The 27,379-nt window shown below is 40.9% G+C and overlaps 2 protein-coding genes across 3 annotated transcripts in view; one reads left to right on the top strand and one right to left on the bottom strand.

Moving 5' to 3' along the window:
- LOC127571195 (coiled-coil domain-containing protein 39-like) overlaps window positions 1-21,410 on the bottom strand; it is a 101,056-nt gene extending 79,646 nt beyond the window's left edge. Inside the window, exons 1-2 of the mRNA XM_052017340.1 lie at window positions 20,587-21,410; window positions 19,016-19,050 (exon numbers count right to left, since the gene is read on the bottom strand). The gene's annotated coding sequence lies outside the window, so the exon portion shown is untranslated. The remainder of the gene's footprint in view (window positions 1-19,015; window positions 19,051-20,586) is intronic.
- A 379-nt stretch (window positions 21,411-21,789) lies between these two features.
- The window catches only part of fxr1 (FMR1 autosomal homolog 1), a 59,973-nt gene continuing 54,383 nt past the window's right edge, over window positions 21,790-27,379 (top strand). For both annotated transcript variants that reach the window (XM_052017342.1, XM_052017341.1), the window contains exon 1: window positions 21,790-21,916. In XM_052017342.1, coding sequence (XP_051873302.1) covers window positions 21,866-21,916 — 51 coding nt within the window. In that variant the 5' untranslated portion in view covers window positions 21,790-21,865. The remainder of the gene's footprint in view (window positions 21,917-27,379) is intronic.

Here is a 27,379-nt window from a genome sequence, read left to right as displayed (position 1 = left end):
TTTACTTCACTAACCCAATCTGAGTTAGTGCTTTGTGTGGCAAAGTATTCTAACCCTTTTGTTATAGTCACTTTTTGTGTAGCAATATACATTAATAGCACCTCCCTAAGAGTAAATTGCCCTCATCAATTTCTCAGGGTGCTTCATTTGCCACCATACTTTTCAGAGACAACCAGAACTCTTGTTATGTGTTAATGATTATAATCTAACTACTTGCATCAAAATGTTCTCAGCCTGAAATATGTGACTTGAATTGGCAAAAATGCAAAATATATTTACAGTCAGTTTGACACATTGTGACACTGATTCTGAATTGTTTGTCACTGAACCTTCCACTTATTGTCTGCTGCCAACATAGCACTCTCTTCTGTTGAGGTAGACACTTGAGTGAGTTTCAGTCTAATAGAATTGGAGTGAGGATCAGAAAGTTCATACTGTGGCTTTTGCTCCTAAATCATGTTGGATAGGCTTCAAAATCATTCTTGGTTCAAAGGCAATGCCCTTACCATTTGTGAGTTTCTGTTTCCATGGACACCCTGATTGATATAACAGTGAGGGAATTCTGCATTGTTAGTGGTGCCACTTCCTAGATGCAACTGAAAAACATTCATGACACTATGCAAAGAAAAGCAAGGCAGTATTCCTGCTGTCCTGGCCAATATTTATTTCTCAGTTAACAATGTTAAAAAGGTACATCTGCTTATTATCTCATTGCTATATATTGGACTTAAGCATGAACAAATTGTCTTCAATATATGTAACAATTAGCACTGACTACAAAATATTTAGTTGGTTGTAATTTACTTTGGGGAAACCTGAGCTTTTTTTTTAAGCTCATGTGTCAATACACTAAGCAAGAAAGTGTAGATCCAGGTCCTGAATCATTATCAACCTGAAATATTAACTGTTTCATTCTCGTCAGATGCTGCCTAACCTGCTGGATATTTCCAGCATTTTCTGTATATAAGTACAAATTCTTCTTCATGTTATCATGTTCCAATTTCACATTTGTGCAATAGTGCCTGTTTGGTAGTCATTATAAATGCCTATGTTTGTCATGAAGGCCGGATGCATTCATGACCGATTTTAGCAATGAATGAATACAGGTTCTGTTTTAAAATAGAAAGTGCTGGAAATACACAGCAGTCAGACAGTATTCCATGGAGAAAGAAACAAAGTTAATATTTCAGATCAGTGACTGTTCAATAGGAATGCCAGCACTTTTCTATTTTTGTTTCAGATTTATAGCTTGTGCATTTTTATTTGCATTTTATGCTTTGATGTTTCCTAAAAAGTAATGGAATGAAATTGGATATGATTGGCTATTATATCCTGTTGACTTAAATTGAAACAAATGTTGGTTGTATTGTATAATGGATGGCATAACATAAATAACTAATGATATGATACTGCTTGTGATGAAATTGAGGAACTTATTCAAATATATGATGTTTCAGTACACTGAATTGGCTTATGGCAAATTATAATTGGTACTAAATATGGCATGGAACTTAGTTTAAGTCTGGTACATCAACTTGGGTGCAAATCCAAACATAGCATAACTTTTCAAAAGAAAGCTAACTTAGCAAAAGAATAAATGCAAATTATTCAATAAAACTCACGACTTGGTCAAAGGTTGAAATGCATGAAGTATATTGTACGATTTCTTTTTTTGGTTTACATCAAATTTAGGCACAAATATTGCAAAGTTATGAACATTGAAAAGATTGAACATTTGAATCTAATTTTAAGCAATGTTACAAGTAGTAATTGGGGATTTGGCATTCAATTGAATGTAGTTAATCAAGTTTTTTTAAAGAATGGAAAATTAACTATGGTGCATTTCGTTAAGCAGCAGTTTTAAAGCAATGTGATTGATATTGAACAAATTGCTCAGTGGCAAAATTAACATTAAAAGTATCAAATTTATCCCAAAATTTCCATTAGGTTATTCTTATTTCAGTATTGTCATTATAGTAATTAGTTTCAGTGACAAAAATAATTTTCCTCTAAGTAATTGGAGAAGATAAACATTTAATTCAATACTATAAAACTGGTTCTGCTATTGTGTTAGTGGACAGATGGAAAACATTTCATTTGGCCTGAAAACACAAGAAAATAGGAGCAGGAGTAGACCACCAGGATCCTCAAGCCTGCCTCACTGTTCAATATGATCAGGGCAGATCTATGCTGGCCTCAATTTCTCTTCTGTGCCAGTTCCTCATGGCCCCCAATTTCTCCAGCTTTCAAATATTTATCTACTTCTACCTCAAATATTACCAGTGATCTAGCCTTCATCACCCTCTGGAGCAGAGAATTTCAGAGTTTCACTAGCCTCCAAGAGGAAATCCCTGTGCATCTCGGTTTTAAATGACCTGCCCCTTATTTTGCAGTGATGTCCCCTTGTATGAGACTGCACTAGTGGAAACATCTCAACATCTACCCTGTCAAGTCCCCTTTAGGTCCTATGAATTTGCAGGCCATTAGCAGGTCATTAGACCAGCTCTGCAGACTACACTGGAAAGTTGTGCTAGTCTAGAAACAAAAAAATGGAACTATCAGTGTGCTAATACTAAAGATAAAGCATATAAGTATCCACTTCCCTAACAAGGCTGCTTGAGAACTGGTGCAAAGAGCTTGCACAATGTTCAACCTAGCTCCTGTACTAGCTCCACTCTTTTCTGAATGCTAGATGCAAGGACCAAATAGGACTCCTTTGAATAACTTTTGATACCTGCCAATACTTTCTTCGTTGGCCTTTCATTGGGAAGCACTAACTTCTGGCTGTGTTGAGTTTTTTGTGTTGCAACTTGCCCATGACAAGTAGCAGGGAGGCAGAAAGAATCCAGTGTTTTGCTGAGTTTGTTTCCAATTGCATATTTCTCAAATCTGCTGGAAAATCAGTAGGAAGCCAATTGCACATTTCTCAAACCTGCTAGAAAGTAAGTAGGAAGGAAGTCAAAAACCTAACCCCTTAACATCTATTAAACGGAGCAATTTATGAGTGGCATCCTCTGCTAGGCTTTGACTTGCACAAGTATTATTGCATATATTCCTTCAAAGAAATGGTACATTGCAGATAAGTGCATAAATTTCTGGATTGCAAATCTGCATGTGGACAATAAAATGCCCTTGAGAAATCTTCAGCAGATTTCTAGCCTTTCTGGTTCTTAACAGTCTTTATTTACAGAATCTTTTAAGGAACTGTATTACTTCATCAACATTTCTCAAATCATCTCACACAGTAGAGAACAGTAAACCAAGAAAACAAAACTCAAAGGCAAGATAACTATAGATGCTGGAACTCTGAAATAAAAACAGAAAATGCTAGAAATACTCAACGAGGCAGGCAGCATCTGTAAAGAGAGAAATAGAACGAATCAGAACTAGGAAATGTTAAAGAACAAGCATGTTTTAAGGCTGCAGAAAAGTAGAAGGGTTATTGGCAGTCATCTTCAGGAAATGTGCATTTAATTCCAATATTGACTTTATTGACCAAAAATTGACTAAAATCGTATCCCGTATTCTATGACAGACACTTCATAGTGCAATTTGAAAACGTAAGGCCTTAAGTAGAATAAAACTGTTAGAAAAGTGATTTCATTTCAGAAACAAGATTAACCCCAAACACAACTTGTTACCTGTATTTTCCACAGTCTCATTGTCTGTGGAATTTCAGTAGAATACAAACTTTTCAAAGTGCTGATAAAAATCAGTACTTTCTGTGAAAATTAATGGCAACATAAAGAACATACAGGGCTAGGAATGGACAATCACAAAAGGAGGGGTCAAACTAATCTGTACAGACAGGGGCCAACCCCAGAGTGAGTTGGGTTCAGAAATGAAGCTACAGCTAATTACATGGGAATCAAAGTAACAGTTAAGAGATAAAAGCTGTGTGAAATTATTAGAGCACAAGAACTGTAGCAGTGCATGGTACTTTATTATAGTTAGTAGCATTTCTTATCATATAATCATATATTTTTGTAGTTACTTGTAAGATGTTTTGTTATGTTATTTGTAGTAATATTACTTGTTTTTGATACACTTTTAAAACTTCTGAGTTATTGGTATGGTTTATTATTGTCACTTGTACAGAGGTACAGTGAAAAGCTTGTCTTACAAACTGATCGTACAGGTCAATTCATTACACAGTGCAGTGCAATTACATTGAGTTAGTACAAAGTGCATTGATGTAGTACAGGTAAAAACAGTAACAGTACAAAGTAAAGTGTCACAGCTACAGAGAAAGTGCAGTGCAATAAGGTGCAAGGTCACAACAAGGTAGATCGTGAGGTCATAGTCCATCTCATTGTATAAGGGAACCATTCAATAGTGGGGTAGAAGCTGTCCTTAAGTCTGGTGGTAAGTGCCCTCAAGCACCTGTATCTTCTACCCGATGGAAGAGGAGAGACGAGAGAATGTCCCGGGTGGGTGGGGTCTTTGATTATGCTGGCTGCTACACCAAGACAATGAGAGGTAAAGACAGAGTCCAAGGAGGGGAGGCTGGTGTCTGTGAGCTGTGTCCACAACTCTCTGCAGCTTCTTGCGGTCCTGGGCAGAGCAGTTGCCGTAACAAGCCGTGATACATCCAGATAGGGTGCTTTCTACGGTGCATCAGTAAAAGTTGGTGAGAGTCAAAGGGGACAAACCAAATTTCTTTAGCCTCCTGAGGAAGTAGAGACGCTGGTGAGCTTTCCTGGCCGTGGAGTCTACGTGATTTGACCAGGACAGGCTGTTGGTGATGTTCACATCCAGGAACTTGAAGCTCTCAACCCCGTTGAGAGCCTCAATGCTGTTCTGTGAGGCTTGGCTAGGTCTCAGGATTGGAATAGAGAGAAGAGGTATCAGGGTAGACTACCTAGAGGTTGGAGAGAACAAAGGCAATATCTGTTCTCGGGTGGATACTAAGACTGAATGAGAGAATTAGTGCTGTTGATGTAAGATCACCAACCTGTAACATCAACTCAGGTTTTGTAACTTTACAGATGCTCCATAACCTGCCTGGTATTTCCAGCATTCTCTTTTATTTCAGATTTCCAGTGATAGCTTTTTCTTGTATTTCACAGTTTCTGCATTAATTTTTTTCCCTCTCCTCTGTTCTTATTCATCTCCATCTATTTACACCTCCTCTGGAAAGATCAGCTGCGACCACCAAACCTTCAGCATCCTCTCTTAGCCAACATTAACATCACCTGTGTCAATCAGTCTTGGTCCTCACCTGATCACAGACATTCCTTTTTTGCGCCAGAACACAATGAGAAATAGTGGTAGTGGAACCACCAGCATTCTTCCATGTTAAGTTCCACCGTATTTGGGATTCTTACAATAATGCAGAAGTTCCAAACTTGCTGGCAGCTACTCATTGGCAGTTTCCTGATTGACTCTGACACTGGGCTCCCATGAAGTCCAGTGTCAGACCAAAGATTTGTGGTAATCCCCTGAGAAATTATTAGGTAATTTGTGTTTTTAGAATTAAATGAATTGGTTTATTTGTTCTTAAAGTGTTTTATTTTTCAATAATTTTAATAGCTTTTACCTTCTTTAATTGCTCCATTGTTTTTTTAAATAGGTTTTGAATGTTTCTAAATGTCAGGAACAATTTTGATTGGTTTGAAAGCCTATTAAGCCAGGAAGCATGGTTTTTTAAGCCATCTTTTTTTGACACTGTTTTCTGGGAGGGATTTGATCTGTCCCTCCCCTTAAGTCATCCACCAAAATGACAGAATAAAGTCACTAAAGGCTCTGTTTTTACTCAGACTGTCAACATTTAGAATCAGGAGGGTTTCAAAGAGCAAGTTCACAAAGGTGGACCCACATTCACTACCATGAAAGTCGGTAGTTGGTGGTACATACATTAAAAGCTGCTGTTCTTTTGAAGTGACTGTAGAAATTTAGTCTCTAGATGGCAGCAGTGACACTGTGTATTTTTAAAAAGATACAAGCTTCACCGTATTAAAGTTCTATCAATGAAATTGAAGAATTCTTCACAATTTCTCTTTTTTATAGTGTACATTTGTGTGTATGAGCAAACATTTTGACTGCCTTTCGAAGAAAAGTCCATGATCAGTTCCTAAATATTAAATGTTGTTTACTATTATCAATCTATAATTCCCTGGCTAATGTGGTGAAGAGATATCTTGTGAATTGCAAATCACCACACAATGTTGCACTGCTCCTCTGTTAACATTTAGAAAAAGGCAACTTGCCTTCAATCATTGAGTTTTGTAAAGTTGCTACATTTGCATATTAATTCTTCAATAAAATCTTCACAGAATGAAAATTAGTACTTTGTAATTTAAGCATCCTTGAGAATTACTTTCCTGTGGTGCCAATCAATCCCTATAGCCTAGCAAGTAAACAGTTTATACCCCAGTGTTCAAATTTTCAAAATGTAAAAAATATTAACATCTTTTTTCTTTTAACCTTTTTACTTGTCTCTTAGTATAAACCTTCCTTTCCTTGTCTTTTATTTATGTCAGATTTGTCTTTAGTTAATCAATTATTCATTATCTTTTTCTATATTTCTCTATTCCTTGTGCCTTAACTATCCTTGTTTAAGGAAATCAACTGTTGGTGGTATCATTTACTAAGATCCTAAATGCTCCATCGTACATGGGATACTGTTAAAAGTTTGAATTTCTAGTAATTTACAGGGAAAAGAAAATCAAGCTAAAGATTGAGGTGAAGCGTCAAACTATCAAACTGTAGCGGCTGCTCCCGCAATGCGAAAGTAAGACACTAGTTGATGAGTTGCAGAACAAAACTGATTTATTTTCCCGCCTTGCGTGGGCCTTTGAAGAGGAACAGTTCCCGCCCACCGAAAACGGAAATGACGTATGCGCTACGTCATCAAACCTTTCCTGCGCGCGGGTTCTCCCCATCGCTCGGGGAAGATGAAGGCCCAGCGCCATCTTGAGCCTTGCCGCTCCGACGACGTGCGATCCGACCGCCGAGCCAGTTCGCTTGCTCGGATGGTGAGTCGCTACACAACTCCCCTCCCCCCAGAACCGGCGATATGGTCCCCAAGGTTTGCGGGCTGTGCTAGCTGTTGCTTAGGAGGTCGGCCTCTGCGTCGCGGTGTTGGGACCTTGACTGGTTGTTGTAGATCTAAATGGGCTGGTTTGAGGCGGTCCATCATGAAGACTTCTTCCTTGCCCCCAATGTCCAAAATAAAGGTGGACCTATTATTCCTGATGACCCAGAACGGCCCCTCGTATGGTCGTTGCAACGGTGACCAGGGTGTGCCCCTGCGAAGGAAAACGAACTTACAGTCTCATAGTTCCTTGGGCTCACAGGACGGGGCTTGACCATGCCGCGAAGTGGGAATCGGTGCCAAGCTGCCGAGCCTCTCGCGCAGTCTTTCCAGGACTGCCGCGGGTTGTTCCTCTTGCCCCCGAAGGGCGGGTATGAACTCCCCTAGGACGACCAGGGGTGCACCGTACACGAGTTCAGCTGATGAAGCATGGAGATCTTCCTTGGGGGCAGTGCGTATGCCGAGCAGGACCCAAGGCAGTTTGTCGACCCAGTTAGGACCTTTCAGGCGGGCCATCAGGGCTGATTTCAGATGGTGGTGGAAATGTTCTACCAACCCATTTGATCGAGGGTGGTAGGCCGTGGTGGTGTGCAGCTGCGTCCCTAGCATGTTCGCTAATGCAGACCATAGGCTGGAGGTAAACTGGGCACCTCTGTCTGAAGTGATGTGGGCCGGAACACCAAAACGCGAGATCCAAGTTGTGAGCAGCGCCCGGGCGCAGGAATCAGTCGTGATGTCGGATAGAGGGGTTGCCTCTGGCCACCTCGTGAACCAGTCCACGATGGTAAGGAGGTACCGGGCTCCTCTTGAAACTGTCAGGGGGCCAACGAGGTCGACGTGGATGTGGTCGAACCTTCTACGGGTAGGCTCGAACTGCTGTGGTGGGACCTTGGTGTGTCGTTGGATTTTTGACGTCTGGCAGTGCGGACAAGTCCTGGCCCACTCATTGACCTGTTTGCGCAGGCTGTGCCAGACGAACTTGCTGGCGACCATTCGGACAGTTGATCTGATGGACGGGTGCGCCAACCTGTGTACCGAGTCGAAAGTGCGTTTCCGCCAGGCTGCAGGAACTATAGGGCGGGGCTGACCTATTGCAACATCGCAAAGGAGGGTCTGCTGACCTGGACCAACTAAGAAATCTTGGAGCTGCAGGCCCGAGACTGCGGCTCTCTAGCTAGGCAGCTCGTCGTCGGCTTGCTGTGCATCAGCCAGGGCTGCTTAGTCTACACCCAGGGATAGGCTGTGGATGGTTGGTCTGGAAAGCGCGTCAGCAATGACATTGTCCTTTCCGGAGACATGTTGGATATCCGTCGTGAATTCGGAAATGTAGGACAAATATCACTGCTGACGAGCTGACCAGGGATCGGAGACCTTGGAGAAGGTGAAAGACAAAGGCTTATGGTCAGTGAAAGTGGTGAAAGGCCTGCCTTCTAAAAAGTACCGGAAATGCCGGACCGCCAGGTACAGCGCTAGAAGTTCCCGATCAAAAGCGTTGTATTTCAGTTCGGGTGGTCTAAGGTGCCTGCTGAAAAATGCCAAGGGTTGCCAACGGCCTTTGATTAGCTGTTCCAGTACCCCACCGACCGCGGTGTTGGATGCGTCCACCGTCAGGGCGGTTGGGATGTCTGTCCTAGGGTGTACCAGCATCGCGGCATCTGTCAGGGCATCCTTGGCCTTAACAAAGGCAGCCACAGCCTCGTCGTTCCAGGCGATGTCCTTGCTCTTGCCAGACATCAGCGAGAACAAAGGGCGCATGATATGGGCTGCTGCAGGGATGAACCGATGGTAAAAGTTGACCATCCCCAGGAATTCTTGCAGGCCTTTGACCATGTTGGGACGGGCAAAGTGGTGGATAGCGTCTACTTTGGCGGGTAGGGGTGTTGCTCCTTCGCTGGTGATTCTGTGGCCGAGGAAATCGATAGAGTCGAGTCCGAATTGGCACTTCGCCGGGTTGATAGTGAGGCCGAAATCACTGAGACGGGAGTACAGTTGGCGGTCACGGCTGGCGATTAGTATGTCATCTAAATAAATTGACATGAAGTCCAGGTCACGGCCTACCGCATCCATCAGCCGCTGGAAGGTCTGTGCGGCGTTCTTAAGGCCTAACGGCATTTGAAGGAATTTGAAGAGGCCAAATGGAGTGATGAGCGCAGTTTTGGGGATGTCATCAGGGTGGACCGGGATTTGGTAGTATCCCCGGACGAGGACCACCTTGGAGAAGATGTGGGCCCCGTGTAGGTTCGCCACGAAGTCCTGGATGTGAGGGACGGGGTAGCGGTCTGGGGTGGTGGCATCATTCAGCCTGCTGTAGTCGCCGCAGAGCCTCCACCCGCCGGTGGCTTTGGGGACCATGTGCAGGGTGGGGGGGAACCATGTGCAGGGGGGAGGCCCAGGGGCTGTCTGACCTGCAAACAATCCCCAGCTCCTCCATGCGGCAGAACTCTTCCTTTGCTGGGCGGAGCTTGTCTGGAGGTAGTCATCGTGCTCGGGCATGAAGGGGTGGCCCTGTGGTAATGATGTGATGCCACACCCCATGTTTGGACATCGAATTCATAAACTGAGGTGCCAAAACCAATGGGAACTCGGCTAGGAGCTTAGTGAACTCGTTGCCAGACAGGGAAATGGAGTCCAGGCGTGGGGCTGGTAGGCTGGCTTCTCCCAGGAAGTAGGTTTGGAAACTTCTGGAGTGCACTAGCCGCTTCCCTTGCAGGTCGACTAACAGGCTGTGGGCCCAAAGGAAATCGGCTCCCAGGAGTGGCTGGGCGATGGCGGCAAGGGTAAAGTTCCAGGTAAAACGGCTGTCGCAGAATTGTAATTGAACTGTACGGGTACCGAAAGTTCGTATCGTTGTGCTGTTTGCAGCTTTGAGTGCGGGACCCCGTTGCCTGCTACGGGTGTCGTGGCTGGTTGGGGGCAAAAGACTGACCTCTGCTCCAGTATTGATGAGGAAACGACACCCAGACTGCTTGTTCCAAGCGAATAGGAGGCTGTGTTGGTGACCAGTCGCTGTAGCCATCGGCGGCAGCTGGCCCCGGCGATTCCCTGATACTTGCAGGGTGGGTGGCATCGACGGGCCTCCGCACCCCACCTCTGATGGTAGAAACACAGCTGGTCGCCAGTGTCGTCGTCTGTGTTTCCGGGGTGTGGTCGCTCGGTTGCTGGGACTGGTTTAGGTAGGCGTTGGGCCCGCAGTCTGGCGATTTGGCATTCCACAGGACATCTGCCCAGGCGGCTACCTCATGTGGGTTGCTGAAATCGGTGTCGGCCAACAGCAGGTGAATGTCATTGGGTAGTTGTTCGAGGAAGGCCTGTTCGAACATCAGGCAGGGCTTGTGTTCCTCAGCCAAGGCCAGCATCTTGTTCATCAGGGCTGATGGGGATCTGTCCCCCAGGCCGTCGAGATGAAGCAGGTGGGCGGCGCGCTCGCGACGGGAGAGGCCGAAGGTGCGAATAAGAAAGTCTTTGAAAGCTGGGTACTTGCCTTCCTCCGGAGGAGACTGGATGAAGTCTCCGACCTGGGCGGCTGTCTCCTGGTCCAGTGAGCTGACCACGTGGTAGTACTGTGTGGAGTTGGAGGTGATCTGCCGAAGTTGGAATTGTGCTTTGGCCTAGTTGAACCAGATGCGGGGCCGAAACGTCCAAAAGGTGGGCAGCTTGAGTGCCACTGCATTGGCTGCTGTGTTGTTGTCCATTGTGTGGGTCCAAAATCCGTTTGGACCGTCGGGGTCACCAATGTAGCAGCTGCTACCACGATGCGAAAGTAAGACACTAGTCGATGAGTTGCAGAACAAAACTCATTTATTTTCCCGCCTTGCGTGGGCCTTTTAAGAGGAACGGTTCCCGCCCACCGAAAACGGAAATGAAGTATGTGCTACGTCATCAAACTTTTCCCACGCGCGGGTTCTCCCCGTTGCTCGGGGAAGACGAAGGCCCAGTGCCATCTTGGGCTTCGCCGCTCTGACGACGCGCGACCCGACCGCTGAGCCGGTTCGCTTGCTCGGACGGTGAGTCGCTACAAGAGCACATTAAGCATGTAGGAACTCAAGAGCAATCATTTTTGTTTAATTCCCACCTATCTTTCCTAATTGTCAGTACATCATCAGTCAATGTGGCTACAACATACTTTGTCATTTTACGAGTCATTAATGCATATCATATAAGTTGAGGATCAGCACTGGTTCCCATGTCATCCTGCTAGTTACAGCTTGTCATGCTGAAAATGACCCATTTAGCTTGACTACTTTAAAAGTTTGCAAATCCTCTATCCATGCTAATCTATTAACCTTTCTGTTATGTTTATGCCTATAACTTCAAGTGAATTCATGATGCAATGATATCATTAACTGTACATATTGTATCCATCATTCAGCCGTCCATAATGAATTCTTACCTGACTGCACGTGGCTTTAAGCAGCCTGCTCAACGTAATGAAGGGTTATCGTTTAGTTACATACTGAGTAATTCATTATGTCCAGACGAGTAAGAAGAGTGCATCACGATTATGATGCATATATCACTCGTCTTGTGTAATAATCTCTCTATTGACGATTTTTGCAATCTAAATACTTTATATTGACTGCTTCTCCTTTAACCATTACACATATGACATCCTCAAAGAACTCCAATAAATTTAACAAAAGATTATATTCTTTTCATAAAACCAAGTTGACTTTAATTAACTGTATTATGATTTTCTAAATATCCTTAAACATTGATTCCAGGATTTCCCAATGATAGGCTAACTGGTCTCCTGTTTCCTGATTTTTGTCTGCCTCCTCATTTGAAAGTGGCATTACATTTATGATTTTTTATTCTTCTGGGTCCTTTCCAGAAAGAAAACTTTGGAGAAACACAAATAATGCATGCAGCATCTCTGCAGACACTTACTTGAAGATCTTAAGGTGCAGGCCACTGACTGGATCCAGGGGATTTATCAGCCTTTCATCCCTTTATACCACTAGTTTGCCTAAACTTTTCTTGAATTAAAATAATTGTTTTAAATCTTTTCCTTTTATCCCCGAATTTTTAACTGTTATTGGGTTGCTATTAGTATTTTTCTGTGAAGAAATTATAAATATTTGCTCAGTTATTTAACTCTAAATATTAATTCGTCAATCTCACTTCCTAAGGGACCAATGTTTAGCAACTCTTCCTTTCTATATACTTGTAGAATCTCTTACTGTCTAATTTCCTGGCCTACCATTAATCTTTGCAACATTGTATGCTTTTTCTTTCAATTTGATGTTACCTTTAACTTCTTTATTATAGCCACAGATGAATCTTCCTTCTCATAAGTCATAGAGCACGGAAACAGGCCCTTTAGCCCACCAAGTGTGTACCGACCATTAACCATCCATTTACACTAATCCTACATTATTCCCTTTTTTTTGTATTCTCCCCATATTCTCAAATCTTTATTTCAGAGCATGTGATAGAGACACCTCATAAATTACAATCTCCTCAAGTTTTTGGACAATTTGCATTACTCCCTTGTATTGTAAATGGCAGCTTACCCTTAAGCACATCATGAGATGTTAAGTTCCAGGAAGATTTGGGCCAATATGATGAATATGCTGGTGTACCAGTAAAGAAGGAGGCAGTTGTGACAAAGGGCCACATCCTGCTGGCTGAAAGCTAGTGGTGGTTCCAAAGACAACTGCCAGCTATTAGCTATTTACAATTAAGGAATCTTGCAGTTCCACATACTGGTCAAATGCAGAAGCCAAAAATGTCCTGAAAGTCAAATACTGCTGCATCTAACTGTCCACTCTGTCACTGGAATCACTTTCAAATCCAGTAGTGCAGCAGCAGCTCCATGGAAGAGGGTCCTGATACACTCACTTCTAGCTCTCAGCTTGACGCCAAGAAAAACTGACATAGGAAATTTGACCCTATTTATGTGAATAGTGTTGCCTACAATGTCTGAAGGCAGAAAACTGCATGCAAATGCTTTACTTAATTCAAGTTATTTGCCTTTATTGTAACATTTTAACATATTTATGTTTTCAACTTTTTAATGTATTTGTTTAATAATTTTAATGCTTATGGATTATGTAAATCTATTTCAGTTACATTTAAAAACATTTAAAAGAGTAGCTAACGTAAATATCGGTCATTAGAGGGTGGGACCATGGAATGGATATCAAGGACAGAGACTTGTGACAGAAACTAGTGGCAGAGACTTCGAACAAATATTTTGCATTTGACAGAATCTTTCAGGTTTTTTGGGGGATATGCTGCTGAGATCAACTCACAGTTTGAAGCCTGCTTTATTTCACCAGATAGCCATTGGTTGCAAAGGGCCAGCTCATTCACCCCTACAAAATCAGTTTTAAAAAAATGTGGAGACACAAGAGATTCTGCAGATGCTGGAATCTGGAGCAACACACACAAAAATGCTGGAGGAACTCAGCAGGTCAGGCAGCATCTATGGAGGAAAATAAACAGTCAACGTTTTGGGTTGAGACCCTTCATCAGGAATGGTCTGAAAGGGACTTAAGATGGTGAGTCTGGGCACTACTGGGCCAGGCCCATTGACTAGGACAAAAATTGTGAATTTGAAAGTTAACAGTTCAAAGTTGAAAAGTCACCGAATTTGGAAGGCATGCAACACAGATGGAAATTGCAGGGCTTAGGCTTATAGATATAGAGGTAGTGCTAGAGAAACAACAAATATTACATCTATTTAAAAGGGGGAAAGGGTAAGACCAGCATTTACAGGCCAGCAAAGTTTGGCTGAACAAATGAAATTCAATATGAATTTGTTGAAGGTAAATCATATTAGATTATTATTGTACTTTTTGACAATAGAGAGGATTAATGAGCATAGTGCAGATGAAATTTTGTACATGGTTTTTCAAAAGCTGTTTGACAAAGTAGCATATTGTGGATTGATTTGCAGAATTAAGGTCTTCAGGACTAAAAGGACAGTTTATGGATATAAAATTAGTCAAGGGAAAGAGATCAGACAGTAGCTTCCAAACTGGGATCATTAGGACTGTTGCCCTTTTAAATATAAATTAATGATCTGAACTTGGATTCAGAGGACATAATTTCAAAGAAGAGATAGAAAATTGTGAAGTATAATGAACAACTAAGGAAGATATTAACACATAACCAAAGGAAATAAAGAAGTGGTATGGCAGGCACATAGCAAATGGAATTAATATGGCAGGGTGAAGTGACAAATTTTGTCCAATAAAATGAAGACAGGCAATATCAATTAAATGGTAGTATTTTAAAAGGAAGCAGGTATAGACACGCACTGGGTATATTCCAGGAAACTTTGAAGGACTATTTGAGAAGTAATTTAAAAAAAAGGGATCCTTGCCTTTAAAAAGAGATTAAAACGAAAACTGCATTATCTTGTGCCTTTCACTATTTCTAAAGCACCTGATAACCAATTATATATTTTTACCATTAAAATATAAGAAATACAGCAGCCAATTTGTGCACAGCAGTTTCCAATAGCAATGTAAAAATGACCAGATCATTTTATTTCAAAATGGTAAATTTTGGCCAGAACTGAATCAGCTCGTAGAGAGTTCAAAAAGAATTTATGATGAACATTTATTTACACAAAATTCTAGGTTAGTATGGTAATAACACCTGGATATGATATTAAATTCTGGGTACACATTTTAGGAAAGATATCAAAACCTTGGAAAGGTGCAGAAAAGCCCACTTGGAAAAGGATAGGAATGAGGAACTCCATTTATGTGGAGATTTACATGTCCTTTCAACCAGCTTAGGTTAAGAAGAAATTTAAGAGAGGTGTTTGTCACGTACCAGCAACAAAAGAAACACACTGAGTCATGTATAAGTGTTAAAAACTATTTTATTAATAACTACTTACGATAATAAGAAAAATAAAAGTAAAAATGTTAGACTGTTAGAAGCAAAAATGTTAGGTCTTAAACATTAACCTCGAAAACTAAACTCGAAGTGTTGTGTGTGGCAAATTCCCAAACTCCAAGTCCAGGAATAGTTCTCCAAGTTCAGTTCAGCAAGCCGTAAGGTGAAACGTGAGCAAAGGCTTATGCAAAAGCCACCGTTGACTGAAGACAAGACGTAGAGAGAAAATAGAGACCTTACAAAATCCAAATGTTCCACAATGGAACCCAAACGACACCTCAGTGTCTACTCAGCAGTGACTACTCCACTGCTTTGTTCCGAAGTATCTGCCACCTCGAAAAGCATTCGAATCGTGGCCATCCACACAAATACCTGTTTCCCACTACAGGTTAATGACAAAGTGGACTCCACTGGATTAATCGAAAAATCCATACGTGGATTGTAGAGACAGACACAGTTATTGTTTTTCATCCATCGATATAGAGACCAGTAGGCTGGTCTCTCTCTCTCTCTCTCTTCTCCTCTGACTGACTGCTCCAAAAACATCATTATGTCCTTATCTTCTGTTGTTGTCATCATCACGCCACACACACACTACTGTGCTATGTCTTAAGGGGACATTCACCAATAGTAACCTAATCCGTAACATGTTCAAAACCATGTGTGGCTTTGATGGGCAAATAAAGAGAAACTGTCGAGTGGTACAGAATTGCAAACCAGAGGACACAGATTTACGGTGACTGGCAGAAGTAGATCAGAAACGCACTTTCTGAAAGGATGGTAAAAGGAGATACAATAGCAAAAGATTTATGTTGAAAATAGACACTAAATTCAAAAAGATGTGAAAATATAAAATGATACAGAAAAGAATTGGGTCATTTGGCCTATTTTGCTTTTACCAGCTCTTTGAAAGAACACTCCGTTTAGGCGCTATGCCTTGCAAATATTTCCTTTTCATGTATTTATCTAATTCTCATTTAAAGCTTGGTATTGAATCCATTTACACCATGCTTTGGCAGTGGATTGCTTGATATGTTTTTTCTTCAGGTTTATCTCTGGTTCTTTTGTCAATTACATTAAGTGTGTGTTACCTGTGATCAATGTAAATCTAAGGTGCCTATCTTTTTGCTTTTGTAAGTAGATACTCTTTCTTTAACAAAATCTTTCATAATTTTTGAACACCAGAGTTAAATCTGCACAAACAGGTCTGTCTTCTTCTGTTAAGACCCTCTATCCTGTGTGTGATGCACTTTGTTTCTTTGTAGCATTAGTTCATAAATCATGCTGCTTTTTAAAAAATTCAAGTGAAATATAAGACAAACTGAGAAAGCTTATCAGAATCAGATTTATTATCACTGACATATGATGTGAAATTTGTTGTTTTGTGGCAGCAGCACAGTGCAAAGACAAAAATCTATGAATCACAAAAATAAATAAATAATGCAAAATAAAGGAATAATGAGGTCGTGTTCATGGATTGTTCAGAAATCTGATGGCGGAGGGGAAGAAGCTGTTCCTAAATCGTTGAGTGTAGGTCCTCAGGCTCCTGTACTTCCTCCCCAACGGTAGTAACGAGAGGCATGTCCTGGATGGTGAGGATCCTTAGTGATGGATGCTGCCGCCTTGAAGCACTGCCTCTTGAAACACTGCCTCTTGAAAATGTCCTCGATGGTGGGGAGAGTTGTGCCCGTGATGGAAATGACTGAGTCTACAACCCTCTGAAACTTCTTGTGATCCTGTATATTGGAGCCTCCATACCAAGTTGTGATGCAACCAGTCAGAATGCTCTCCACCGTACATCCACAGAAATTTGCAAGAGTCTTTGGTGACATACCAAATCTCCTCAAACTCCTAACGAAGTAGAGCCTAGCATGCCTTCTTCACGATTGCATCAATGTGTTGGGCCCAGGATAGATCCTCTGAGATGGTGACGCCCAGGAACTTGAAGCTGCTCAGCCTTTCCACTCCTGATGCCTCAATGAGGACTAGTCTGTGTTTTCCCAACTTCCCCTTCCTGAAGTCCACAATCAATTCCTTGGTCTTGCTGACGTTGAGTGCGAGGTTGTTGTTGCAACATCACTCAACCAGTCAATCTATCTCACTCCTGTACGCCTCCTCGTTGCCACCGAAGATTCTACCAACAACAGTAGTGTCATCCACAAATTTATAGATGGCGTTTGAGCTGTGCTTAGCCACATATTCCAGAGAATTGTAGGGCTGGATCACTTTACAGAGACCATTCAGTCCCCGTGTGTCTACTACGTGATTCTACAGATCATGATTGATCTTTTCTCTTAAAACCACTTTCCTGCTCTGATCCCTTATCTCTTGATTTCCTTAATATCTAAAAAAATCTATCACTCCCTATCTTGAATTTATTCAGCGACAGAGTTTCCACAACCCGCTTGGGAAAAGAATTTTAAAATACAACAGCATTTGGGTGAAGAAATTTCTTTGCAACTGTTGTGAATGGCTGACTCCTTATTTTGAGACTGTTGCCCCTGCTTCTAGACACACCGGCCAGGAGAAACATCAACTTTACATCTACTCTGTAAAACTCCTTGACGTATTTATAAAAATATATTTAGATAAATGCATCAGCAAAAAAGTTGGTTTTATTGATTGAAACCTTACATCCCACATACTCATAATTTTTCTTGTTATTCTTCTGTATTCTGCTATATTGGAACATTATTACTCTGAGACAGGAAAAATGTATGCATTTTGCAACCCAACCATGCCTTAATGTCAATAGCATTTACGAAAAGTACTCTTTTGTTTTAAAAAACATTAATATATTTTGCTTAAGAATAGTCAGAAGTGGAAGAATGCAGTTTATATTGCACCTTTAATGATTTCAGAATAACCCAAGGTTCTTCAGAGTTAACCGTGTTGTCCCCATTGTCATGTGGTTATTTGAGGTTGCCACTTTTCACATAGCAAGGGCTCACAGCAATAAGATAAAGGATCACATGATCTGTTTAAATTATATTACTTGAGGGAGAATTGGAGTGAACGTCACCAATAGCCTGTCCTGGTCAAATCATGTAGATGCCACGGCCAACAAAGCTCACCAGCGCCTCGACTTCTTCAGGAGACTAAAGAAATTCCGTAGGTCCCCTTTGACACTCACAAACTTTTATCGATGCAACATAGAAAGCATCCTATCTGGATGCATCACAGCTTGGTATGGCAACTGCTCTGCCCAGGACTGCAAGAAACTGCAGAGAGTTGTGGACACAGCCCAGACCGTCATGGAAACCAGCCTCCCCTCCTTGGACTCGGTCTTTATCTCTTGCTGCCTTGGTGAAGCAGCCAGCATAATCAAAGACCCCACCCACCCGGGTCATTCTTTCTTCTCTCCTCTTCTATCAGGTAGAAGATACAGAAGCCTGAGGGCACATACCACCAGGCTTAAGGACAGCTTCTATCCCACTGTGATAATACTATTGAACGATTCCCTTCTACGATGACATGGACTCTGACCTCACAATCTACCTTGTTGTGACCTTGCACCTTATTGTCTACCTGCACTGCACTTCCTCTGTAGCTGTTATTGTTTTTACCTGCACTACCTCAATGCACTCTGTACTAACTCAATGTAACTGCACTGTGTAATGAATTGACCTGTACGATCGGTATGAAAGACAAGTTTTTCACTGTACCTCGGTACAAGTGACAATAATAAACCAATACCAATACTTCGTCATAACACAAACAAGAACTTTTTCAAAAAAATTTTAACTTTCAACTTAGTTTATCAAACCAGCGGAGAGACAGCACAACTAGCATTGTCACACTCATTAAATGGATGTCAACCCAGATTATGAGCTCAAACTTCTGGTGTGCATCTTGAGTTACATAATTCACTGACACAGGGAATAAAGTGATACCGCTGAGCCAAGTCAAGACACATAAATAAAACAAATATGATTAAATGGGCATCATTGCCATTTATTAAAATTCCACGTTCTTGGTTGGAATCCAGCCAGACGAAAAGAATAAAAGAAGGTTGGCCAGTCTCCTGTGGCAATTAAGTTGTAATGAAAATTACCCCCATTTGAAGTGGCCATAATTTAGAGGTGTCATTAAAAATGTCAATCCAGGAAACTTGTAAAATCTTACCAACAGCTTCAAAATCCAAAAGGAGTCTTGTGATTCTGTGAAAACAAATATTATAGAATCAATGAATGAGACAGCACAGAAAAACCCATTTAGCCCCCACCACACTTGTGCCAGATCTTTAAAAGATTAATCTTATTCTCTTGTCCGTTCCCCGTGCCCAACAACTTTTCTTCATAAAATATTAATTCCAGAAGTTATTATTAAATTTCATTTGACCACCCTTTCAGACAGTACATTCCAGATCATAACCACTCAACATGTTCAAATATTTTTCCTCATTGTACCTTTGGTTCTTTGTCTAATTACATTAAAATCTCTGTCCACTAGTTACTCACACTTGTGCACAGGAAACAGTTTCAAAAAACTTCTCAAGTTTAAGTATCTTTATTAAATTTCCAAACTCTGCTCTGGGAGCAATCCAATCTTTGGCAGTCAGTGCATCCTTGGCATAGTTTCAGTAAATCTCTTGGCTCGCAATAAACCTTTAACACTTTGTACCTAGAGTACAGTGCCCAGAAATGGACTTAGTGCACCAACTTGGGCTAAACCAGTAATATCCAATTGTTTTACATTTATCCCTCTGTGTTCTTTGCCTCTGTATGTGCTACTTTATCAAATGCCCTTTACTGATTACTGAAAACAAAACTTTAAATTCAGAGGTGACAGAAAGCTCTGACCCTACTTGTTGATACCTAATTAAAAACAGGTCATGTCATATATGACATAATGTGCAGATTTATTATCCTTTCTGTAGATATCTGTCTCTCTTTTCCGAGAGCACTAATTTCCCAATCCCTTACATATTAACAAACTTATTGGAGTCTCTAAAATCATGCCCTTCCATTGACATCAATGGAAGAATATCCCTTGCAACACCTTGGACCTGGTACATAATTTTATCACATCTGCTGGACAATTAAAACAAGTTCTTCTCCATGAGTCCTCAAGTCCAGTGTTAGGCCAGCTTCTAAGTTCAACTCAAATTGCCCACAGAAGCTCCCAGATTTGACCTCTTCTTCTGTACAAGGTATGACTCCAAGCAATTTGAGATTTTTTTCCCCTTTGATGCTATTGACTTTAGTATTTTTGCACTTAATAGTTAATAACTCCAATTCTTGAACAACAAGAGGGAGTCCTGTCAAAAGTGGGCTGAGGGCCTTATTGAAGAGGCAATTGGTTTATAGAGCCATACATATAATTATGACATTTTAGCCTGGTACATGAAAACAATGTGTGTATGGCATCAATGAGTTTCAGGTACAGCTTCTTCCCCTCCACCATCAGATTTCTGAACAGTCCATGAACCCTCATTATTCCTCTTTTGAGGTATTTATTTATGTAACATAGTAAATTTTATGTCTTTATATCTTGCTGCTACAATACAACAAATTTCACAACATATGCTAGTGATGATAAACCTGATTCTGAGTCAATCTACCCCTCATCAGTCTTTCTGTTTCCCTTTTTCTTTGACTGTGTGCCTCCTTCTCTCCCTCTCAGTAACCCAATCTCTTTGCCTAGTTGGTTCACAACCACCCATTGAATCATGTTTGCCTGAGTGGAACACTCACCTTCACTTTGGCTCTCTCTTTGTGTGTGTGTCTAACTCTCCTGCTCTTTGGTTTCATAAATCACTCTCATTAGCAGAGCCCCTTGCCATGATTGCCAAGCTGCCTCTAACTTTCTCATATTTGCTGCCTTGGTGTCCCTCTCCCTTTCATTCAAATGCACATTATCACTTCCTTTCTCATATTTACTCTCATTGCTCAAGTGTCACACAAACACACTCCATTCTCCCCCATTTCTATGCCTGGTCCTTCCACCCTCTCCTTTTCTGCACCTCTTCTACCATTCCCTCCACTGCCCTTCTCCATCCACTCTCCTCCCCTCCTTCCACCTTCCTCTCTTCTTCTACCATTCCCTCCACTGCCCTTCTCCATCCACTCTCCTCCCCTCCTTCCACCTTCCTCTCTTCTTCTACCATTCCCTCCACTGCCCTTCTCCATCCACTCTCCTCCCCTCCTTCCACCTTCCTCTCTTCTTACATCACCTCTATCCATGCCTTCCCCTTCCCTACCCTCTTCAATCCACTCCATTCCTCTGCCCCCTCAATCAACTCCTTCTCCTCTCCTACCTTTACTCCTCCTACCTTTGCTCCCCTTCTGACCCTCATTTTCTTCTGCTCCTCTCTCCCACTTTTCACATACTTCATTCTGCAGCCTCTTTCCATTCCCCTCACCCTTTCTGCTACCCTCTACAAACCCCACTCTGTTCTACCCCCACCTCCTTCCACACCCTCCCCACTTCCATCCTCTCCCCTTCAGTCCCTCTTTCCTGCCTCCTCTCGCCATGTCACCTTTCCATCCCAACTCCTGTACCCCTTTTCAGACCCCCATTTCTGCCCCCTTGTTTTTGTGCTTCCCTCTTTCCACCCCACCCCTTTACAGACCCTTCCCCCCAATCCTTTTCTGCCCCCTCTTTCCACCCCACCATTTCAGACCCCTCCGTTTCTGCCCCCTCTTTCCACCCCACCTTTTCAGACCCCCCCCCCATTTCTGTCCCCTCTTTCCACCTCACCCTTTCAGACCCCTCCATTTCTACCCCTTCTTTCCACCCCCACCCTTGTCTTCCTTCACCTCACCTCCTTTCTGGGCTACTCTTTCCATTTCTGCCTCAACCCTCCCCCTTCCCCTTTATGGGCCCTCTTTTCCCGCAATCCCCTCCCCTCCGCTTCCTTCCTGCGCTCTCCTGGCCCCTCTCCTTCCTCACTCACCCTCCCAGTCCCAGAGGTGTCGCAGCAGCTCGGTACAAATTCTAGAAACACATCCCAGCCTCCCCTGCGCTTCCAATATGGAGGACCTGGCTGTAGAAGTGCGCGGATCCAATGGAGCTTTTTATAAGGTAAACGAGCTACAATCGCAAATTTTCCGTCTTTTCTTTCCTTTCGTCAAAACCGGGATGTATGGGTTTCGTAAAACCCTTTCAAAAAAGTTATTAGTTCCCGAGCGTTTAAATGGCATAGGAATGGGTGGATTGGTCGGCGCTAACCTCCCCGGGAACTCGTGTGATCAGTTGTTGAAGCTGCAGGCCTTGCTTTCAAGATAGTTACTAGGCCTTGCTTTCACATTGTATTGTAATTTTAATACATTTGTGTTTTCTACCCTTAAATGTAATTTCATTTGCGGTAATAATAGCGAACGTGGACTGTTCTCCCCCCGAAAACTTTGATGTTTAAATCAAGTAACTCCTCCGTTTGTTGACATCTGTACTATTTTTGTTTTCTCTTTTTTTATGTATTAAAAGTTGATTCTTATACTATTTTCTCATCCGGCAACTATTTAACGTACGTCATACGCGTACATGCCTCGCCGGCTGTTACTTGTCTGTCATGTTTTATCAAGTTTACTAACGCTCTTGGAGTCTAGTTTCAGGTTATTTTTAACCCGAGGACATATGTTGGAGGCTGAGGCGTGTTGTTTTTGGCTATAAAAGTGCATAAGAAAGTTAAAATAACGCGGGCTTCAGGCGTGCTACTTTGATGAAGGCATATCTGCCGTAGAAATAATGTAATGGATACGTAAATAAGATTTTTTTTTCTTGGTGGAGAAAATATGGAGAATAAATTTTACAGTTTCTAAAGCCCGCCGACTTCGAATTCTTTTGACGCGGCTTTGTTTCAAACGTCAACTGTCTAAACAATGAATTTTTATGCATGCTGAAATTGAACAGTGGAAACAGATCGAGGATGAGAGTAACGGAGGGGTGGAACTAACTGGACGAGGCAAATATACTTTTAAATATATAAATTTAATCGTAGCTGGGTTATTTGATCTTGAGCGTTCCTTTGAATAAAACTATACGTTAGCCTTTTTATAGGTTAGCTTCGATGACGACCTGTTTCTAAATGTTTTGTGAATGAAAAGCTTCCAAGGTTTTCCGTTTAAGTGTGTCAGATACTCGCCCTTTTCCTTGATATTTTATTTGTGGTATCTTTCTGGGTTATATCTGAACCTCGCTTTTTAACGTAGTCTCTAACTTAGGGTTTTTTTTTTATGTTGCTTTTCTAGAACCAAATACTGTCACAGTTGAAGGGTTCCAACTTCCCCTCCTTCATTACAACGAAGTTTAAAGCACTGAAAACTTAACTATGAAGTTCTGTAATGTATGTCCCTCAAATGTCTGAAATAGCATGCTTTGAAATGCAATCAATTATATCGGGTAAACTTGAGTGGTTGCGCAAATCAATAGAGATCCATAACCATAGATGTGATGAAAGACTAGTTAATTTATTCTTGGCAATGTTGGTTGAGAAGTATAGGAGTACTATACTTCTCAACCAACTTCCTAAACTTCCTAATGGTGTTTGAACAGCGCTGTGTCGACCCGATGGCTATTTTAACAGGGGAGACTTGTCTCCTGTTTTTGTTTCTATAATAGTGCATCTCTACCTCAGATGCCTGGAGCAATAGCCTAGATAAACATTTCACAAAAATGTTTTTAATGTGTCTTCATGGTTTCAGTTTCATAATCCTGACTGTGAGGAGCACAAAAGGAAAACCAAGATTCGTTTTACAATAGGGTTACATCTTTGCACGGTACAGATAAATTTAAAAGTTTTGCTGATTACCATTTATAACCCTTGTTTACATATCTGACCATCAACAAAATCAAGATGTGGCTTGGAAGTTGAGCCTATAACTACAATAATCAATAAAATCATTAATCTTCTTAAACGGTGCAAATCAGTTGTACTGGCTTTCCAGCACTGGATTTTAAGATTGAATGGTATGTTGAAGGCTAGGAGATTTCCAAAACTTTGGCTAAGTTGGTATACTTCTTGTAGCATTCCCAAATACTTATCAAGCTCTTAGAAGACATTTTTGTTCCCTGTTCACTACTGCTAAAGGCTAAATTAAATTGCAGTTTTTATTTCCTTGTGATACCAATATGTGATGTGAGCCCACTGACAGCTTTAAATATTTGTTAAAGGCTCTGATAATCTCTATAATGTTTGTACAACATGGTATAAATGAGGATAAAAAGGTAAATACCATGTCATGCATTGGAAAATTATGTTGACATTGGGGTATTTTTAACTACAATTCTCTAAATGCCTTTGAAAACTCTCATCTGTTCTCAAATTTCTATAATTATCAATATGTTAGAATACATTTAAATGTAGTGCACTATGTCAGACATAAAATAAGCTATATACGTTGCATGTTTGTATTCTCAAATCAATACAAAAGACAGAAACTAATGTTTAATTACAAATTTAAAAACAAAGCTTTGAATTTTACAAGACCTTTAAAGGTGTATTCTCTAAGTTGCAATTTGAAATAAGTTAATGCTAAAGATACTAAATTTGACAGTGGATAGATTCATTCTATTTTCAAAGTAGAAGGCCAACTGGCATATTATGTTGGTATTCTTATACTGCACCCACTACTCTTGTGCAGTCATCAAATATTGATTCCTTTTGTAGCACTTTGGCAAAGCAGGACAGATAGCTTAGTAATTGAAGGGTAAAAATGCAGAAAATAAAAATTACAATGTACACCATGGATCTGTGGTCCATGGAAGGAAAGGGGGAATTACAGGGTAATGTTTCCTCCAGATAACGCAATTCTTGTCAGCATTGGCAAAGAGCATAATGTAAGGTGCCACCTGCTTTCATACCTTAAATATTAGCCTGTGACATGGGAATGCATTTGGAAGAACTGCATTGTGGGTTTCTAGTCTACATTGGCAGCAATAACCAACATGACTTGACTTCAGAGAAGTTCAGCAAGTCAGAAAGCATGTATAAAAAGAATCCATTATACTGAAGGGCTATAACTGAAATATAAACATTTTCCTTTTGCTGTTGATGCTGCTAGATTTGCTGAGTGTTTCTAGCATTTTCTGCATTTGTTTCTTGGTTGCCACTTTTGTGCTGTCTTGTCTTTTTATGCATTCATTTCAATTGGAGGGGATAAGCATCTCGGATCATGAAAGTTTGAAGTTGAATTCAGCTTCCAGTGGCAGTAGATTTCTTTTTGGTGGGAAAGGGGTGGAACTAATTGGATGAGGCAAACAATATGTAGGATCTATCTATCCAGGATATTCTGACAATGAGTATTGTAAATTTTCTTGCATTAGGATTTTTTTTAAAAATAGCATGATTGGGCCATACAATATCTCGACTATTCCACCATTCGGTAAAAATTATGATTCTAGTACCTGACCCTCAGAATTCCCATGTCGTTTCAATCTTTTGGTCAAGCATCTACCAATCTGGAGACGATGAACTATTGTACATTTCCACCTTTCCTGAGGTAGAAGGAAATCAACTGAGTATGTTCATGGATGTGAAGAATTTTTTTTCTCATCTCATTGTGAAGTGGCTAGCCCTTTGAGGTTCCATCCCTTAGAGTGAATAGCATCAGGCGTGTCAGTTCCTCTCTTCAAAATAAAAATGATGGAGTGATCATGGTTCGTTCCATTAGATGAGTACATGCCAATCCTCAATTTCTCTCAGGACAGCTACGAGGAATCAATTAATCTGTGCTGTGCCAAAACAAGCTTCTCTTGTGAACTGAAACCGAAACTATGCCCAATACTCACTACATCATTATGCAATTGCAACTTGCTTTCCATCTTTGTGTACTCCAAGCCCTTTGTATTGAAGGGCAATGTACCATCATATATCTATTGCATTTCAATATATCTACTGCATTTCAATACATTTAGGTGCCACAAGGTTTAAGATTTGTACAATTTAATTTTTTTAACAAACTTTCACAATAATGCCATTGACTTTTGGGTCATGTCTTTGATTTACAAACACAGTTTTTGCTCTGAATAGTGCATCACTTTGGGCCAAAGGAATACACTGTACCAAAATACATGTAATACATTTAGCATAGCCTTTTCAATATAGGATATTTTCCACAAGCATATCATTTAAATGGATTGAGTAATAGCTGCATCATTATCTAGTTCCATGAGAATCCTAGTACCCTAATATTTTTGGTATTTTTTTTTCTTTGCTGTGAAAATAATTGCAGAATATTCCTAAATAAAAACAAAAGAACACGAGTAACCCATTTTAGTCCCTCAAGCCTTTATGCCCAATCCGTTTTATAGATTTTCAAAACAACTATATATGGATCTCATATTTGAAATTAATAATTGTCATCAATTTCTTCTCACAGAAGCATTTCACCATTTTACTACCCTCTACTTAGAGAAGTGTTTCCTATCTTCACTTGTGCTCAATCCCTCAACATGTTGAAATAGTTCCTTTTTAAAATCTCAAACTTCAGTCAGATCATCCAAAGATTTACAATAGCCTAAGTAGTGACAGTTAACCTGAAAAATATTTTTTCTTTAATAGGATTTTGCAAGATTGGAATTATTCTATGATCAAAGAAAATCAGTTAGGTTGTTTAGACAGAAAAGTAATTGTAAGGATTGTGATGGGATGCTGATCTTATTTCTCTTTCTCCTCCAGACTTGCATGTTCAACGGTACATGCATTGCTTCCTCCAAAGAATTTTGATTTTTTAAAAAATTAGAAATGGAATGCTAAGTCCATCATAAACATTTTTATTCTTTGTGGTAGATAGTCATAAGAACAAGTAACACTTGACTTTTCAATACGTTGACCAGATCTGTTTTTCCCAAAAGTTTTCTCGGTTATTTACCTGCTGTTTCACTCTGCTTCTATTGAGTTAATGGTTTGTACTCAGATGATCTCGTTGATGCCTTTATTCCTTCTGTCCTTTGCCAGTTTGTGTTGGCATTGTTGGAATCTTTATCTTTTATCCCCTGTCCCAACCCTGGCCAAATGCTGTTCTGGATCTCCTATCTCCTGTTCATTCTTTCATAAGTAGCTTAATGTAACGTAGTATTGGGTTAAAATTCTCAACTATATCGTGGTTAATTCATGAAGTAAGTGTCCTGTTTAGGGGAGAAGATCTGATCTCCATTGCCCTCTTTCACATTGACATTGCTCAGGAATGCCTACTTTTAATGTTAAATGGAAAAGTACTACATATAAAGAGCAATCTATTGATGTGCATGAGCTATAAGTTTTAAAGTATGATGAGATTTGCACTCCATCAGATTTTAAAATCTTTCTGACATTGTTTTGAGTTATTCACTGCCTTCAAAAGGGAACTAAAATGGGTCATGGGTAAAATAATTTGCATTGCAATGGGGAAAAAGCAGGGAATGGGTTTAAATGAATTGTTCTACAAGGAGCTGGCATAGATATATAGCCAATATCCATTACAAGCCCACAATCTCAGCACTATCCTGACTACATCCTGCTACCTGTAAGGACTACATTCCATTTTCCCATCTGTTTCGTGGTGGTGG

Source organism: Pristis pectinata, chromosome 6 (genome assembly GCF_009764475.1).
Source record: "Pristis pectinata isolate sPriPec2 chromosome 6, sPriPec2.1.pri, whole genome shotgun sequence".
NCBI classification, from domain to species: domain Eukaryota; kingdom Metazoa; phylum Chordata; class Chondrichthyes; order Rhinopristiformes; family Pristidae; genus Pristis; species Pristis pectinata.
The sequence above is the reverse complement of the archived record's forward strand: the minus strand, read 5'-3'. Positions and strand labels throughout refer to the sequence as shown.